Source organism: Alnus glutinosa, chromosome 10 (genome assembly GCF_958979055.1).
Source record: "Alnus glutinosa chromosome 10, dhAlnGlut1.1, whole genome shotgun sequence".
Classification (NCBI taxonomy): Eukaryota; Viridiplantae; Streptophyta; class Magnoliopsida; order Fagales; family Betulaceae; genus Alnus; species Alnus glutinosa.
In genome coordinates, this window is record NC_084895.1 from 27869154 (window position 1) to 27885762 (window position 16609).

At 36.3% G+C, this 16609-nt stretch overlaps 2 protein-coding genes across 2 annotated transcripts; both read right to left on the minus strand.

Moving 5' to 3' along the window:
* Positions 1-1066: 1066 nt before the first annotated feature.
* LOC133879974 (phytosulfokines 3-like) lies at positions 1067-1833 on the minus strand. The gene is made up of 2 exons (XM_062318807.1): positions 1534-1833; positions 1067-1415 (listed from the first exon to the last, which is right to left on the minus strand). Exons 1-2 carry the CDS (start codon positions 1648-1650, stop codon positions 1266-1268), a joined length of 267 nt encoding a protein of 88 aa, XP_062174791.1. The 5' UTR covers positions 1651-1833; the 3' UTR covers positions 1067-1265.
* A 7181-nt stretch (positions 1834-9014) lies between these two features.
* LOC133879296 (serine carboxypeptidase-like 40) lies at positions 9015-13323 on the minus strand. The gene is made up of 7 exons (XM_062317824.1): positions 12939-13323; positions 12345-12452; positions 11951-12228; positions 11353-11622; positions 9968-10173; positions 9308-9413; positions 9015-9188 (listed from the first exon to the last, which is right to left on the minus strand). The coding sequence occupies exons 1-7, from the start codon at positions 13321-13323 to the stop codon at positions 9015-9017; spliced, it is 1527 nt and encodes a 508-aa protein (XP_062173808.1).
* Positions 13324-16609: the final 3286 nt, after the last annotated feature.

Here is a 16609-nt window from a genome sequence, read left to right on the forward strand (position 1 = left end):
ATATAAAACTGTCATTACATCTGAAAAATGAAATTGACTTCTAAAAATAAAGTGTGTGCATAAGTGTCAACAAAAATTAAAGCACAGCGAAAAATAAATGACACACAGATTTTTGTTGACAAAGTGGAAACTCAATTAAGAGAAAAACCACTCCGGGGCAGCCAAACCCAGGAATTCCACTATTTAGAAGATATAGCTAGATACAAGACAGTAACACTCACATATACCCGATGCAGTGGTCGTATCTTGATCTCTGACGTGTAACTCAACACGAACGCTTCCCAACCAGGTTCTCCTACCTGAATGGGTCTTCAATGGAATCATTTATCTTAGAGCCGACCTCTAAGATAGACTTCAGTTGGACGTGCTGCTGAAACGTCCGGACAGATGCAAGCTGGATAGAACCTTCTCGATACAGTATAGCGTCCGGACGGAATGATCACGTCGTCCGAACGGATGATGCTGATCTGTCTTGGCGGTCCGGACGGTAAGACACGTCGTCCGGACGTATGGAACAGTGGACAGATGGGCGTCCGGACGGGATGGCTCGATCGTCCGGACGGCTGACAGGAAATCTTGAATTCTTCCGACTAGCAGGCAGAATCGTCTGACATCACTCTGAATAGTGGAATCCCTGTTTACAACATCTTTACACAAAAGTGATTTTGTCCAAACACAAAATGAGGCCAAAATACTAACAAACTCCCCATTTAGCCATTCTGGGACAAAAATCACTTAACCGGTTTGGAAATACATTCCCGGTCTAGAAATAAAAATTATTCCCCCTTTTTGTCACAAAGAGACAAAGGGTAAAACAGATGTTTCATGTTAAAATTGTCTTCTTCTCTCCGGCCTTCGATCTCCCGCTCTTGCTCTAAACAAAAGATAATTTCAAATTATGGCTTATACTTTCTTTTACCCGAGAAATTAACTGAAAAGGCTAGCAAATTAAAGGAACCGATGAAAAACAAAATATATTTAGATATATATACAGTACTCTATACAGACACCAAAACTACTACAAACCAGCAATTCATTCTTCATGAACGCAGACAGAGATTATCTTCATGAATGGGTCAAATGTTGCAATCAAATGACATCCCATTTCATACAAAAAAGAAACTTTTGCTCATGAGCCGATGAGCTGGGGTGTCATAGGAAAAGAAAAATAAAACATATATATAGGAAACATGAAATATCATATTAATTACCAGCAACAAGCATTAATATTAATACTTTTTATTATTTTTTATAAGTAGATAATTTCATGGTTGATGTCCCTTGTTCTGGGTGTAGATATAGTCGATGTGAGCAGCCAACGTCCTCCTCGCCAAGCATTCCTCCGCTCCAATTCCTTTACAGCTCTCAATATTTTCCAGCTCATGATCATCACCATGATCTGCTCCCTTACCGCCCTATTAGAAAAAGCAAACAGCAAACCAACGATAAATCAAACTCAGAAAAACCAATGACCGAATTCTATACGTAAGTCTTAACAATTTGAAAAACATGTAATGTTTAATTTCAACCAACCCCATGCTGGGTTTCCGCTAGAATTGCCCCAGAAAAAGCTGAGTTTGGACGGGCAGCGTAGGTCAGCGTGGAGCAGAGGATGAGGGCGACCATCAACAGGGTGGCGATCTTGGCCATCTTTTGATTTTTTTAATACAACGGTATATAGCTAGGATAAGATTGTGAGGCAGAGAGAGGGCAGAGTATAATGAATTTATAGAAGAGATATGATAAGGATAAGACAAATGGGTGTGTGAACTCGAGGAGGAATTAAGGAGGCCTTTTACTATATCGGAATCGATCTGATTAGTGTGCCAAAAACGAGATATATATATATATATATATATTTGAAGGGAGAAAAGCTGGAAATTAAGGGTGACAGCAGGAATTTAACGGCCGGATAGACAAATTAAGGAAAAGGGTTTGAAATCCTGCAGGTTGATGTTGCTGTGGGATTCTCTGCGTGCTATTTATAGAATGAATCGAATGATCATTTCCAATAGAACAACAAACGTGACTATTATGAACTATTTTCTGTTAGCTATTTTAATTAATATTTTTCTTCTAGAATAAACAGCTTCTGCTTATTTACTATTTCTTAAAGTGTGTATAAAAAATATGAATAGCTAAAATAATATATATATAATAGCTTTTTTGACTACTCCAAAAATACCGATCGACTTTGCTTTAGATGAGAGATCATCTAGAAGTGAGAGAAAGAGAGAGGGTCGTTGGTCATTAATAAATGGGCAAAAGGCGATAGCCTAAGCATTTAGACAATTATGATGTCAAAGAAATTCGGACATAACCTTACATGTATAGTCCTTAAGTATTAGACACCCCAAGGTACGCACTTTATCAAACATTTTGTACACCCTAAAATAAAAGACAGTAGTTGTTAAAAGAGTAATGCTATATATGATGACGAGTAATTTTATTAGTGCATTAAGTGTTCATCAAGTGTCCATTAAAAAATGAGGTGGCTTTTAAAATCACCATTTGATCAATCATACACTTAATGATAATTTTAAAAACCACCTCATTTTTTTTATAGACACTTAATGTACTAATAGAATTACTAATATGATGACACATGGATCAATATCTCCAAAATTATTTTACAAACTATATTGGCCAGCATGGCTATTGACCGACTTCATTTTTTTCCTCAGCTCACAAATTAAAGAAAATTTACTACTTTTATATATTTTCTTAAATGTTAATTAGCAGTAAAATTAGCCAGCACGCGCACTAGAAGGTGTACATACTCATATCGAGGGTTCCTCCGCAATTACATGCTGTGATAAGCTATGAAATTTGGGCGATAGGCTGGCGGTGGCAAAGAGAGAGAGAGGCCGGAGAGAAGAAGACAATTTTAACATGAAACATTTGACCAAAGAAGCAACCAAATTACTCCCCCCAATGTCTCAGAAGTACAAGGGTAAATAAAGTAATAATATCCACAGACAAAAAACTTTTCTAAAATCCAAAACAATAGGAGAATAGAGAAAAGTCTGCAAGTGGCCCAAAAGAGAGGAACAAAAATCATCCAAGTACCAAATCCTGCGGATCAAGTATCGGAGAGAAATCCGTAAAGGCTGGATTTGTACTACTTCGGCTTCTAGCTCCGGAAGCCGGGAACCATGGACTGAAAAATCTTCAATCTCTTGATTTTGCAAAGCCTAAAACTGGTTATCCGCAGATTGACATCCTCTATGTAACGTCCCACATCGCCTGGGAATGAGGATGTGCTTATATGTATAAATGCACCCTATATGACACAACGCGTTTTAAAGCCGTGATGGTTATGAACTTATCAGAACTCCGCAGTTAAGCGTGCTTCTGCGAGAGCAATCTCAGGATGGGTGACCTCCTCGGAAGTCTGATTTGGGGAGCCAAAAGCGGACAATATTGTGTCATTGGGGGTGGGTCGTTACAAATGGTATCAGAGCCATTGCCCAGCCTGAGATGGTGGGAGCGTGCACAAGCCCAAGAGGGTTGCCGGCGGGCACTCGCTGGGATGCCAAGAATGGGGTGATCCCATGAGGGTCGCCAGCGAGGACGCTGGGTCTCAAGGGGGGGTGATTGTGACGTCCCACATCGCCTGGGAATGAGGATGTGCTTATATGTATAAATGCACCCTATATGACACAACGCGTTTTAAAGCCGTGATGGTTATGAACTTATCAGAACTCCGCAGTTAAGCGTGCTTCTGCGAGAGCAATCTCAGGATGGGTGACCTCCTCGGAAGTCTGATTTGGGGAGCCAAAAGCGGACAATATTGTGTCATTGGGGGTGGGTCGTTACACTCTAAGCATTTGGTCTGCAAGATAATGAAGAGATTCACCACTGAACCTTTGACTGATGCAGATATGAGGGAATGCTACGGAAAGCTTTGCATGAGCTGGAGAAAAAGCTCATCTCAAAACCCAAGACCTTTGGAAATTTTGAACATCCGACTTCAACCACTGTCAGTTTTCCAAAGGATCCATCTGTCATATATTAAGCTGAGAATTGCTGGACAACGTATTCCTGAAAGGATTTAACAGAAATCTATCCAAACATAACACCACAAGGAAATTTTAGTTCTTGTTAGTTTCAAAAAGAATGTGGTATTATGACAACTTGCAATTTGGATGCGCATGAATTACACAAGCAAATATAGCAATCCAAATAACACAGATATAACAATATCCACCCAACACATAGACATAATAGAATTTCCATGCACTCTATCTCAAGAAAATATCCCAACAAATATTCCAATATTCTAAAAGCACAAAAACTTAAACGAATAATGGAAAACACAATGAAGATCATGGGATGAGAAAAGATGTGCAAAGAATGCCAAAATCTCGGGAGAAATCCATAAGAAAAACACACAACATGCCATGATAAATCAATAAAAATGAAAAGATGTGTGTATGGCAGAAAAAGAGACGCAAGTTTTAAACCTGTAGAGATCCTGTCCGGATGTGTCACTTAACCATCCAGATGACAACTGCTAGATTAGCATATGGCAAGACTGCGCTCGTCCGGATGTAAGAGTAGATCCATCCGGACACTTCACATTGAAAATCTGAAACTGGAGAAAAATTTGCAGAAAAATATTTTTCTCAAAAGTTAGCTTCAGAATACGCATGTATAATCAACTGATAAAACAGTCAAATAGCATTGCAAAAATATGCAAAGATATAAATGAGAGTTAAGTATTCAATAAGCACAAATTTTCTTGCAGATAGAAATTTTAAATAGATTACTCAACTCATGCAATGCATGTGTGTGTGTGTGTGAAGACTTTCTCAACAAGGTATGAAATTTACTGATATGACAAAAAGTAACCAGATTTTCCAAACAAGAGAGAAAATCAATGAAAGATCAGCCAAAAGTCAAACCTTATCTTACTAGGGCCTAGCCACCCTCATCTGATACACTCCCCCTAAGATGCAGCACCTAATTGTTTTACTTGTACCATGAAGGACAAAGTAAAAAATTTTACATGCACGTAGAGGGCAAGGCATATAGCAAATTCAGCACAAAAGCAGTGAATATACAATTTAAAGGCGCATAATGCATATAATTTACTGCTTGATTCTTATCGTGCTGCAACCTAGAGAGTGCCAGAATTTTTAGGTTCTAGGTTCAACTAGCATGTGGTCAATTTGACCATCTTAATCAAAGACCTCTTCTCTTTATCTAGAATTTCTAGAAGCAAAAAGTCAGAGAAGGAAAAGATATACCTTAGGGGAGTCTTAGATAGTGCACATTTTCATCGCATGAGGAAAATAACTATCTATCATTAAGATGTAACAGGAAAACTTAGCAGATATCATGCATAAACTCTCAATCATATATAAGCATATTTAATCAATGCACAATGAACTGAGATATCAGGCAAAAACACATGTAATATCTGAAAAGCTATCAAAAGAAAGAAATAAAGTTTCGCATCTTCTCCCCAAATTTTTTTTTTTTTTTTTTTTTGTTGAAAAATGAGACAAAAAAAAAAAAAACCAACAAAGACATGCTTATGGAAAAGGAAATGACATCTAATTCCAGCATGTAATTTAAAACCAAACCTGTCCTCATGGAGAGAGGTTTAGAAATACCAAGACAGAAAAGCAGCCGCCCGACGTGCTTTTAACTGTCATCCCCAAAAATATATCTGCAGAAACTTCTCAAGTTAACAAGAGAAAATATGGGGATAAAATAAACAGTTCCTCAAACAGAATGCAAGGCATGAATAAGATATGACATGATAAACGATGCAATGCAAACATACCTGACATGCACTAGGATTTAGGAACCAAAATCCTAGGCATGGGAAGACTTCACATTTACTAGGTGAGTCCACTCCCCCTCAAGGGGTGAATGGTCTCATCCTTCTTGACCCATACCTGCTTGACTCGTGGCGGTAGCTTGCAACTCTTGCCCATGTTGTCCATTCTCCTTAGCATACCTTGCATCAGGCTCAGAAACCCTTTATAGTCATAGTAGCTAATGGGCTTCTACGACTTTCTCTTGTAGCGCCTTGATTTGTTCTTCTTTGATTTGCCACTCTGATAGGCAGGAACAAACTGCTGCTAATGCCATGGAACATGAAGCGCCATAGGAGGTAGAGTGCCTGATGTAGCTCTAGTTGGCAGCTTCCTCGGAACCTTCAACTTCTGGAGTTGTGGGCATTTGGATCGGATGTGACCGGTGATGCCGCAGTGATGACAGGTAGGCAAGCTTCTTTTTTTTGAATGCTTCTTTGTATTTTCTGCAAAATTATGATTAGCATTCTTACAAATAACATTGTCTTTACCTTTTATATGTCTCCTATGCAGAGGGACATATTTTGCTGAGGAAGAATCATCAACTTCACTTTTCCTCATAGCATCCTGCTTAATCCAAGGCCTGTAGGATTTCAACAAATAACAATTTGGCCTAATATGACCAATTTTTCCACAATTATGACAAGGAGGAACAAACTTACCTCGTGTTCCTGATTTCTTGGGCTTGGGCATCACACAATTATTTAAGCAAGAATTATCCAAACAAGCAGTGTCTACTATCACAGGCTTAATAATAATGGAATCTAATTCAGAATCAGAAGCATGTGAAGTAGAAGCACTCAAATCATCACTAATTAAACCAGGTTTGTTCGAAATATCTGAGTGAATACACAGCATGCTTTTCAAATTATCACTAGAGAATTTTGCCAACTTATTCTCAAGTTCATCAATAATATTAAGCAACATGGTATTCTCAGATCTCAAAGAGTCAATCAAAACATGCGATTCAGATAATTGAAAAATCAAAGACTCTTTTTCTTGCTTCACATTTTTGAACTCTTTTGGAGAAACAATTTTATCTATTTTAGCAAAAACTTTAGAGAGCTCAATATCATGATTTTCTTCAGATAACTGAGAGAAATCCATGATAAAAGGTATAATAAAAAAATAGAAGTCACAAAGAGATGAGGATCACACTCAGGAAATAAATCTTTTCAACGGAGTGTGCCTGCTCTGATATCAATTGAAAAATGAAATTGACTTCTAAAAATAAAGTGTGTGCATAAGTGTCAACAAAAATTAAAGCACAGCGAAAAATAAATGACACACAGATTTTTGTTGACGAAGTGGAAACTCAATTAAGAGAAAAACCACTCCGGGGCAGCCAAACCCAGGAATTCCACTATTCAGAAGACATAGCTAGATACAAGACAGTAACACTCACATATACCCGATGCAGTGGTCGTATCTTGATCTCTAACATGTAACCCAACACGAACGCTTCCCAACCAGGTTCTCCTACCTGAAGGGGTCTTCAATAGAATCCTTTATCTTAGAACTGATCTCTAAGATAAACTTCAGTTGTAACACATTTTGCTATTTTCAATAAATAAATAAATAAATAAATATATATATATATATATATATATATATTTTTCTAATGGAATAGCCATTCTGCGTACCAAACATAGCCTTAGTTTCCCAAATGTTGTTCAGTAAGTATCGGTTAAGCTGGACAGTACAAACTACTTGAGCTGGTTATCTCAGTTTGTTGTTGTCCTTAAAAGCAATAATGGATGAAAGTTTGTAATTTAAACCAAAGTAACAACTGTACATAGATATTTTTTTATGTAATCATAATTATTTGGTCAAGCAAGAGTCGTGTTAGAGTCCAATAAGTAGGGGCAAAGCCAGCATTTGAAATTTGGAGGGGCCAAATTGGAAAAAAAAAAAAATTGGGGTGACAAAAAAAAATTAGGAGTAAAATTTTAATTTTGTTTTTTTAGGAAACCTTGGGGCTTGGGGGGCCAAGCCCACCCAAAAGCCTCAAGTTGCTCCGCCCCTGCCTAGTAAGGATTAGATCTCTAATAAGGAGTACTTTGATTCTGATTATTTTTAGTACGTAGAATTAGAATCCTAGTCACTTAAATGGTTTAAGAGTCTTATTTGGATATATTAGTAATTATTTTTGTAACCAATTAGTATTGATCATCTATTTCAAGGGAGAATTATTAATAAAGAAGTATGCTTGAGGAAGTTCTCTTCAAACCTTGTTTTTGTCAAAAGGTATAAATTTCTCATATAAATCTGAAGGCCTAATTCTCTTTACGAATCAACTCAGTTACTACTAATGGCTTGACATCATTCTTCTGTTGTAATTCCTACATATACCGTGTGTACAATGAATCGAATAGCCAGATGTTGAGTGTCTGTCATTTGGACAACCTGCCCGGCCAGTCCGAGTCTTAGAAGGAAAAAAGTTGACGTGATGGAGAACAATGAATGCAGAAGGTGTGATCACTGTGGTTTGCATTTGATTGCGTTTTAAATACCGTAGGTTACGTTTGATTGCTGTCTAATGGTGTTCACGAGGATCCTGCATAAATTGGGACATTTTATTCACTGCAAAGGCTAAGTCAGGGTGTGTCAGAGAGACAAATATTGCATGGAGCTCAATGTGCTTCGATGTAATGTAGGATCACTTATGGTTGAGCTAGCCTTCAAATATGCTTAAGGAAGATGATTCTGAAGTGGGAGAGGAGACTTAATTGTTTTGCCAAAGTCATATTAGTTTTGGAGAGAACGTCATGAATGTACCTTTGTTGTGAAAGCTGGTGGAGTCTATTTGTACTCCATTTAGCCTCAACTCCTAAGAAAAAGTGTAAAGGACCAAGATCCTTAATAGCAAAGGATTGCTGCAAATCAGCATTGAGTTTTAAGATGGCTTCTTTGTGCATTAATGATTATATCTTTGACATGTGAAAAATAATAGTGACTCCTAACAGGTGTAATCAACCGTAAATTATGTTATAGAGGCATAGTAGTAGTGCCTCGAATTATTAAAAAGGTAAAATGATTTGTGAGCATTACTTGATAGAAGAAAATGGTTTTTCATCTAAATAGAAACTTGATATATAAAACTTCTTTTTATAAATCTGGGTAATTGAAAATAATAACTTAGCTGAACCTTGAACAGGCTAGCTAAAGAAATGCTGAAAAAATAGATTAAAAGAATCTGTTAATTAATGATCTCTTAAGGTCAGGAAGAGGAGTGCCATCAAGGAAGTTCTTGATCAAAGTAAGTGCTCTAGCAGGTTGGTAAGTCGGAACTAAATGTCCTGACGCTCTCACTGTTGCGAATGTTATGTCCCCCTCATATACTTCTGTAAAGCCTCCAACCTGTGACAGAAATGAACAAAAACAATATGTTAATTTATTTTGCATGGTCAAAGAGAATTCAGATTTCCAAGCTGAGAAAATTAGGAGAGAAAGAAATAGACAAAAGAGAATTAAGTTACCTCTCCTTTGTCGAACCAAGCACGCCATGCAGTCTTCACATGAAGCTTCATACGTTGTAGGGTGAACTTTGTTGATGTAACCGAAACAACCAGATCGGTGTCACCACTACAAATTGATATCCCAACAAAGACTTGTTTTAAGATTTGAATAGTATATATTATCATATATTGATAGGGATCATGATGTTAAGTTATAATCCAAAACTCTTCTATTACATATATATATTAAACTTGCTTCTAATCAAAATAATTGCCAAAACATGAGGTGCAGTCAGCTATATCATCAATGACTCTTTGGCTAAAGGATCTCGATCCATTGGAACAAAGGTTAAGAATTAAAAAATCCTTGAGTCTGTATGAGTTACACAAGTATTTTAAATCACCATTTATCCCAAAGGGTTAAGCTTATAGTATGAAGTGATAAATTTAATAATTTAATTAACACTTCAACAAAGTCAAGATGATGCTCATCTAAAATATTCTAATATATGGATTCTATAGGATCCATTTGGGTTCTTCTATTGCAAATAATTTGACTCACTATTCAAATATTTGGTCCATATATAACTATTATTATGCCACCATCAATTAACAACAACAATTATAGCATATGGGTTATGTTGATGTCAATAACAATAATGGCAATGCTGTTTTCTTTACCTATAAATCCAAACTCGAAGTCCATTAGCCATGAGTTCCTTTATAATGGAAGAGATGCTTCCCTCGAAATCTCTGTATGGTTTTACGCTGCATTCATGCCATTTACCTGGAATTTTAGTTACGTTGGCATGAAGTGCTTCTTGAACTTCCCGTCGATTCATATAAGCCTCCACATAATTAGTTTCACACGGATCAGGGTTCAATATCTACACCACAAAATAATACATCATTTTATTTTGATTTATCTAGAGCATAATCGTTGTTTAATGATATAAATGAGTAAAATTCACTCCATATATATTGCTAAAAAGACATTCTTATTACACCACAGAAACCAACTCTATGATAAGGATAGCTTGGGTGCTCTTCCTTCGTATGATTTGTAGTCCATCTGTAATTTGAATATTTTGTTCGTGTAGTTTGTTAACGATTGGTTGTAGAGTATATGATAAGGATCTAACACTGGGTATAACTATTCCCATTGTCTATGAGAAGTTGACTATTACAATACTATTTCAATCCACATTTTGCTATTTTCAATAAAAAAAAATATATTTATTTTAATTTCCTAATAGAATAGCCATTCTGTGTACCAAACATAACTTTAGTTTCCCAAATATTGTTCAGTAGGTATCAATTAAGATGGACAATACAAACTACTTGAGCTAGTTATCTCTGTCCTTAAAAGCAATAATGGATGAAAGTTTGTAATTTAAACCAAAGTAACAACTGTACAGAGATATTTTTTTATACAGTCATAATTATTTGGTCTAGTAAGAGTCGTGTTCGAGTCCAGTAAGCAGGGGCGGAGCCAGTATTCAGAATTTGGGGGGAGGGGGGGGGGGGGGGGGGGGGCATTGAAGAAAAAAAATGGGGGGACAAAATAAGGATTAGATCTCTAATAAGGAGTACTTTGATTCCGATTATTTTTAGTAGAATTAGAATCCTAGTAACTTATATAGTTTAAGAGTCTTATTTGGATTAGTAATTATGTTTGTAACCAATTAGTTTTGATCATCTATTTCAAGGGAGAATTATTAATAAAAAAGTATGCTTGAGGAAGTTCTATCTTCAAACCTTGTGTTTGTCAAAAGGTATAAATTTCTCATATAAATATGAAGGCCTAAATTCTCTTTACAAATCTACTGTGCTACTACTAATGGCTTGACATCATTCTTCTCTTGTAATTCCTACATATATATATATATATACCGTACGTGTGTACAATGAATGCATGAATTCAAGCAATACAACATATTTCAAACTCAAACGTGTTTTAATTCTTTAAGGTGAACCTTTTGTATAGCTCCTATATATATATATATACTTATGGTCTATTCTTCAAAAAAATCTTTATTACTTTTAAAGGAAAAATTGTCACTTACAGAAACTTTCTTGGGCGGAATTGTGAGGTTGACTTTCATGCAATCAATAGATGGAGAAATCAAAATATTTAGGCTATCAACTCCAAATACATCAGTTATTGATGCGTCCCAGGCTTCTTTGCACGCATTGCTGAATTTTTCATTCGGTAAGGAGAAATTACAGTATTTTAGGACTCGAGACACATCTCGATCCGAAGAGAGAGCATGGTTTGAACAGAATTCAAAGCTTCCTGCTCTTTCAGCTTCAAAATTAATTGTTGGATTTCCAATCTGCAAAATATACACAAATTCAGTATGATGCAATCTATGTGAAATATAATTATAAATACATTAGTAATTAATTAATGTATATAATTTTAGAAAGAAAAAGGAATAATTACAAAGCCATTTGTCCTTCAAGTACGTGGGAACATCCACTTTCATTTAATTAACAATTTTGCTGCCCCAATTACTAGCAATTTCTGTTTAAGCAGATGAGCCCCGATCATAATGACTCCCTCACATTTACTACTCACAAATTACTAGCAATTTCTAACTATTTGCCAAAGAACCTAACATTCCAATTATTAGTGTATGAGAGAGAGAGAGAGAGATGTACAATGATCCCTTTGAGGTTGATAATGGTTTTGTTAGCCTTCTTGTTATTGCGGAGAATAGTATTTGCAAGCAGAGGAACATAGTATCCCGCATAACTTTCTCCAGAAATATAAAAGGCTCGGTTCTTGTACTCGGGAAATCTCTCGAGCCAATTCACTAAAAACACATAACTATCTGTTGTAGTGGCTTTATCTCCCGCTTTATCATCATAGTCTGATGTTGTATTTGAGTATGAAAATCCTACCCCAACAGGTGACTCAAGAAATAGAACATTTGCAGCTGAAGAGAAAATTTCAAAAAAAAAATAGAATATTATTTTTTAAACATATATATCTAAACTCTCAATGTTTTACAAAAAATTTAAAGAAAAAACAAATGTTACTAGATAAATTTACCATGATTCCAAGAAAATTTGTTTGCGTAAAGTGTTTTGCCATCGCTCCGCACACGAAATGGGCCCAACTCTTGCATTGCTCCAATACCCAAAGATGAACAACCTGGGCCTGTACATATATTAAGCAAGCTAGCTAGGTTAATCATCGAACTAGAACATACGATTAACTAGCTATAGGTGGCACTTAATATAGATGTTTATTTCAATTTAATAAGTCGTTAATGCTAAAAATATAAGAAGCTAATAAATGTATAATCCCGACAATTTTGCCCTCCACTTATAAAGTACCGGCTCCTCTCCGGTTGAAACCAACTTGAGAGGATCCGTCTATGCCAACTCCAAGACAAGTTTATTGTTATTACTGGGAAACAATAAAAATAAAATGAGTAGTTAATTAAGTTTTCATACGTACTATTATAAAATTTCATATTGTTTATTGTTTTTGCTTTTTATTCAAATAAAAAGAGGATAAAAAAAAATGCCCCATACATTATTCAGTTCTTTCAAATAAATACCAAGGAAAAGAGAGACGAAAGTAATGAAAAAAAAATGCCATTATTTTGTATTTTTGTCAACATCAGGTATATATGAATACCTCCATTAAGCCAAAGAAGAAGAGGAGATGTATCCTTAGACTGCTGAGCTTCGGCAAAGTAATAAAAAAGGGCACGACCCGCCGATTGATTCACCGTGACATAGCCACCATACTGAGAAAAGCTCACAGGGGGGTGTCCAGGAAATCTGTCGATCCTATCTTTCTCCTTCGAGCCCTCCTGAGGAATAAGAACATTGGTTACAATGACATCTTCAGGTTCAATAGCCTCCAAAAGACTGCTGTGGACACCAAAATATGGCTTGGACGTGGACTTGCCCAGATGGAGAACGCCTTGTTCTTTCCTCCTCCCATGAGTTTGATCAGCCACAAAGCATGAAAGAACGAGAAATGACAAAAGAACCAAACAAAAAGGCTTACTTTCCATTAATTGCGCTTAATTTGTGTCTCCTTTCTCTCTACAGAATGTAAAACGAAAGAGAGACAAAGAATACGAGGAAAGCGGTCATGGATTGTTTGTTTATAGGGATTTGATTCCTACACAATGCCACCACAACAACTGCACAACACCTCCTCATATAGGGGTGGGCCCCACACACTGAGCTTCACTCCCATGTGAGGGGGTATTGTGCAGTTGTTGTGGTGGTGTTGTAAATCTATCATTTTCCTTATTTATATATATAGCTGGCCGTTGAAAGTAGTTTTAACAGCATACGTTTCAATAACATACTTAACATAGCACAAAGAACAAACAGAATTAATCCTATCTATCCACCTTGGCTTAAGTAGTAATTCTACAAATAATTTATGTTGTGTCCCTCCGATAATGTAGTAATGTGATAGCTTTTAAAATCACAATTTGATAAAAATTCAATAACGATCAATCACAAACCCAATGGTAGGTTAAGTAGAAAAACATTACAAAAAAAGTGCACAGTTAGTGACGTGTCATTATTGACGTCTGTCCAAACCGTTAAGAATAAAGGCGTAAAAAAAAATCATGTTTTATTTTTTAAAAATTAAACATATAAAACTAATCCCATAAAAATAATTATCAATAATTCGTTTATAATTAAGACTAGATAATAACCTAGAAGTCAAGTAGACTAGTTCATCTAATGAAGTTTACTCTCTAAACAAACTAAACTTTATTCTCCTACATGAACTACTAAATAACCAGGGTACCAAATGGTCAATTAATATTTATGAGTTTGAACAAAAGACCAGGTCCACTTGGAGACCGGAAGTTCACGAAACAAGCTGACTTTAATTAGTGCACTAAATTGAAGCATTGAACAAGAACAATTTATATAAATCTGAAACTGAATATGTTTTAGCCCCAAAAAGGAAAAAGTTACGTTGATCATGTTTAAAAAGTAATTGATACAATATATACTTTTGAGTGTGTGTGTATATATAGTTGCCATATTACAGACCAGGCTGGCAGTAGGATTGTGCTACCAATACCATAGTTTATAATGGAATCAGGAATTTCAGAAAGGATATACAGAATCATCAGTAGAAGATAGACTAAGAAATGTAATCACCAAGTAAAAATAACTAATGAAACTCAATAGAACCATTAAAATATTCTAATTAAAGCAAGAAACGCAATGACAAGTGAAAACATATAATAGAAATTAAATACCTTGTCTATATATCCCAATAATATCCAGAATATTAACATCTTGAAGCCTAAAGTAAATTATGAACTGACACAGAGACCAACATATAAATTACAAATCTTACTTTAATTGGGTTCACTCGGTTGTCCATATCATATTTCCTACGCTTCAATCTCCTCTTCTATGAGCAACTCATAAGTCCAAGGACCTCTTATCCACCATTGTCGTTTCGGAATCCCCCAACCCATCATCTAAGCTAATATTTCACACTCTCAGGTACTTGTGTGCTGTATCTCCAAATTATATGGATAAAAATTCCCCAATGGCTTACCTTATAGAGTCCTCTTAAACTGAGTTTTGATTTACTAAATTATGATCTTACTAGCACTAATTAAAATATTTGAATCAACACACCCAAAGAAAATAGAAAATCAAAGCAAACCAATGGTACCCATATTGTTCAGTAAAAGAAGAAAATGCAGAAAGAAAATCAAGCAATCTCTGGAGGTATACCCACAATCTCAAAAGTTTAATCTAGCCCAAACAAATCCCATAAAAATGAAAGATCTTAACACCAAGTGAGTGAAAATCTCAATGAATTATTTCTCTGCAGACTGCAGTATACATCCTTTATATACACACTGAGTTTACATGGAAAATGACAATGAATAATAAGTTTCCTAATCTGGATGATTGACCGAATTCCTTCTATACTTGAATTGCCTTTACTGCTGATTGATTGCTGCATATACCTTCCTTGTGCGATTGCTGCATATCTGATTGATTGCTGCATATGCTAATTGTTCCATAATTCACGATAGTCTTGATGAGTGCATCTCTTCATGCATTGAAGGTTCTCCATGATCTGTGATGGATTGATTGTCGGCATCTCTATATGGTAATATTAGATGGTCTGTTGTGTGACTTGGAAGGCATCTGTAGGAGATTAGTTAACATCCCCCCTCAGGCGAATGGGCAGGGGACAAACCAGGAGCTTGTCGCGGAGCAATTGAAAAACCTGGAGGCAATAACCCCTTTAGTGAAGATATCTACTGGTTGGTTGCAAGTGGAGATAAATCCAAGGCTGATGTCTTTGTTCAAGACCTTTTTTCCTTATGAATTGATAATCAACTTCTATATGCTTGGTCTGAGCATGGTAGATAGGATTAGAGGCGAGAGCCCTGGTGCCAAGGTTGTCGCACTGAATTATTGGAGGAACGTTGAGGGGGAGATGAAGATCCTTAAGTAACATGCGAAGCCAATAAAGTTCGGTAGTAGCCATAGCCATAGGCTGGTATTCGGCTTCCACGCTGGATCGAACCACAACGGACTGCTTCTTAGCACACCATGAAATAAGACAAGAGCCAAGGAAAACCCCAAAACCAGTGGTAGACCGGCGATCATCAGGATCACCGGCCCAATCTGAATCGCAATAGGCTTATTACTGAGTCCACCCATACACTTCAAGTTGTATAGATGAACAATAGCTAACAGTTTGTTATATTGTGTTTTATCATGAAGTGACTTGTCTGCATCCTGAACTAAGTTGTAGAATTTTTTGACACTCTCATCTATTTCTTCATCAACTGCTTCAGGTACATATCCGGCTTGCACTTCCACTTAACACTCACCATCGTCTGCCCAAATATTATGTATGCCAAAAACATCTTGCAGCATGGACTGTATCGTTCTTGACTCGTCGAGTATTAGTACATTATTTGCAACCAGAGCCAGCTTGGGAGATTCAACAATAGGTACTTTATTAGGTACAAGAGCCCTAATCTTCTCCCCATGTCAAATCCATTCAGTGTAATTAGACATAATTCCCCTTCCACCAGTCAAATGGTCATATACTTCTTCTGGCTGTAAGCTCATGTTCAAGCCACACTTCCTGCATGGGCACACAATTGAATTTTTATTTCTGGAGTTCGTAACTGCATACTTCGCGAACGCTTCAGCCCCTTCCATATACTCCCTCGAACCTCTCCACTTCGTCATCCAACTCTTGTCCATATTTAGCTTACTACATTATAATACACAAAATGGTTACAAATATATAACACAAATTAAGGACTATAAACCCTAAAC

What these genes read in the sequence shown, in the direction of transcription:
- LOC133879974 (XM_062318807.1), bottom strand. Translation starts at nt 1,650, where the DNA reads ATGGCCAAGATCGCCACCCTGTTGATGGTCGCCCTCATCCTCTGCTCC. An exon ending in TAGCGGAAACCCAGCATGGG is followed by an intron (nt 1,416 to 1,533) that starts GTTGGTTGAAAT and finishes TTTTTCTAATAG; the next exon opens with GGCGGTAAGGGAGCAGATCA.
- LOC133879296 (XM_062317824.1), bottom strand. Translation starts at nt 13,323, where the DNA reads ATGGAAAGTAAGCCTTTTTGTTTGGTTCTTTTGTCATTTCTCGTTCTT. An exon ending in TCTTCTTTGGCTTAATGGAG is followed by an intron (nt 12,453 to 12,938) that starts GTATTCATATAT and finishes ATATATGTACAG; the next exon opens with GCCCAGGTTGTTCATCTTTG. An exon ending in CTTGGTTCGACAAAGGAGAG is followed by an intron (nt 9,189 to 9,307) that starts GTAACTTAATTC and finishes TTTCTGTCACAG; the next exon opens with GTTGGAGGCTTTACAGAAGT.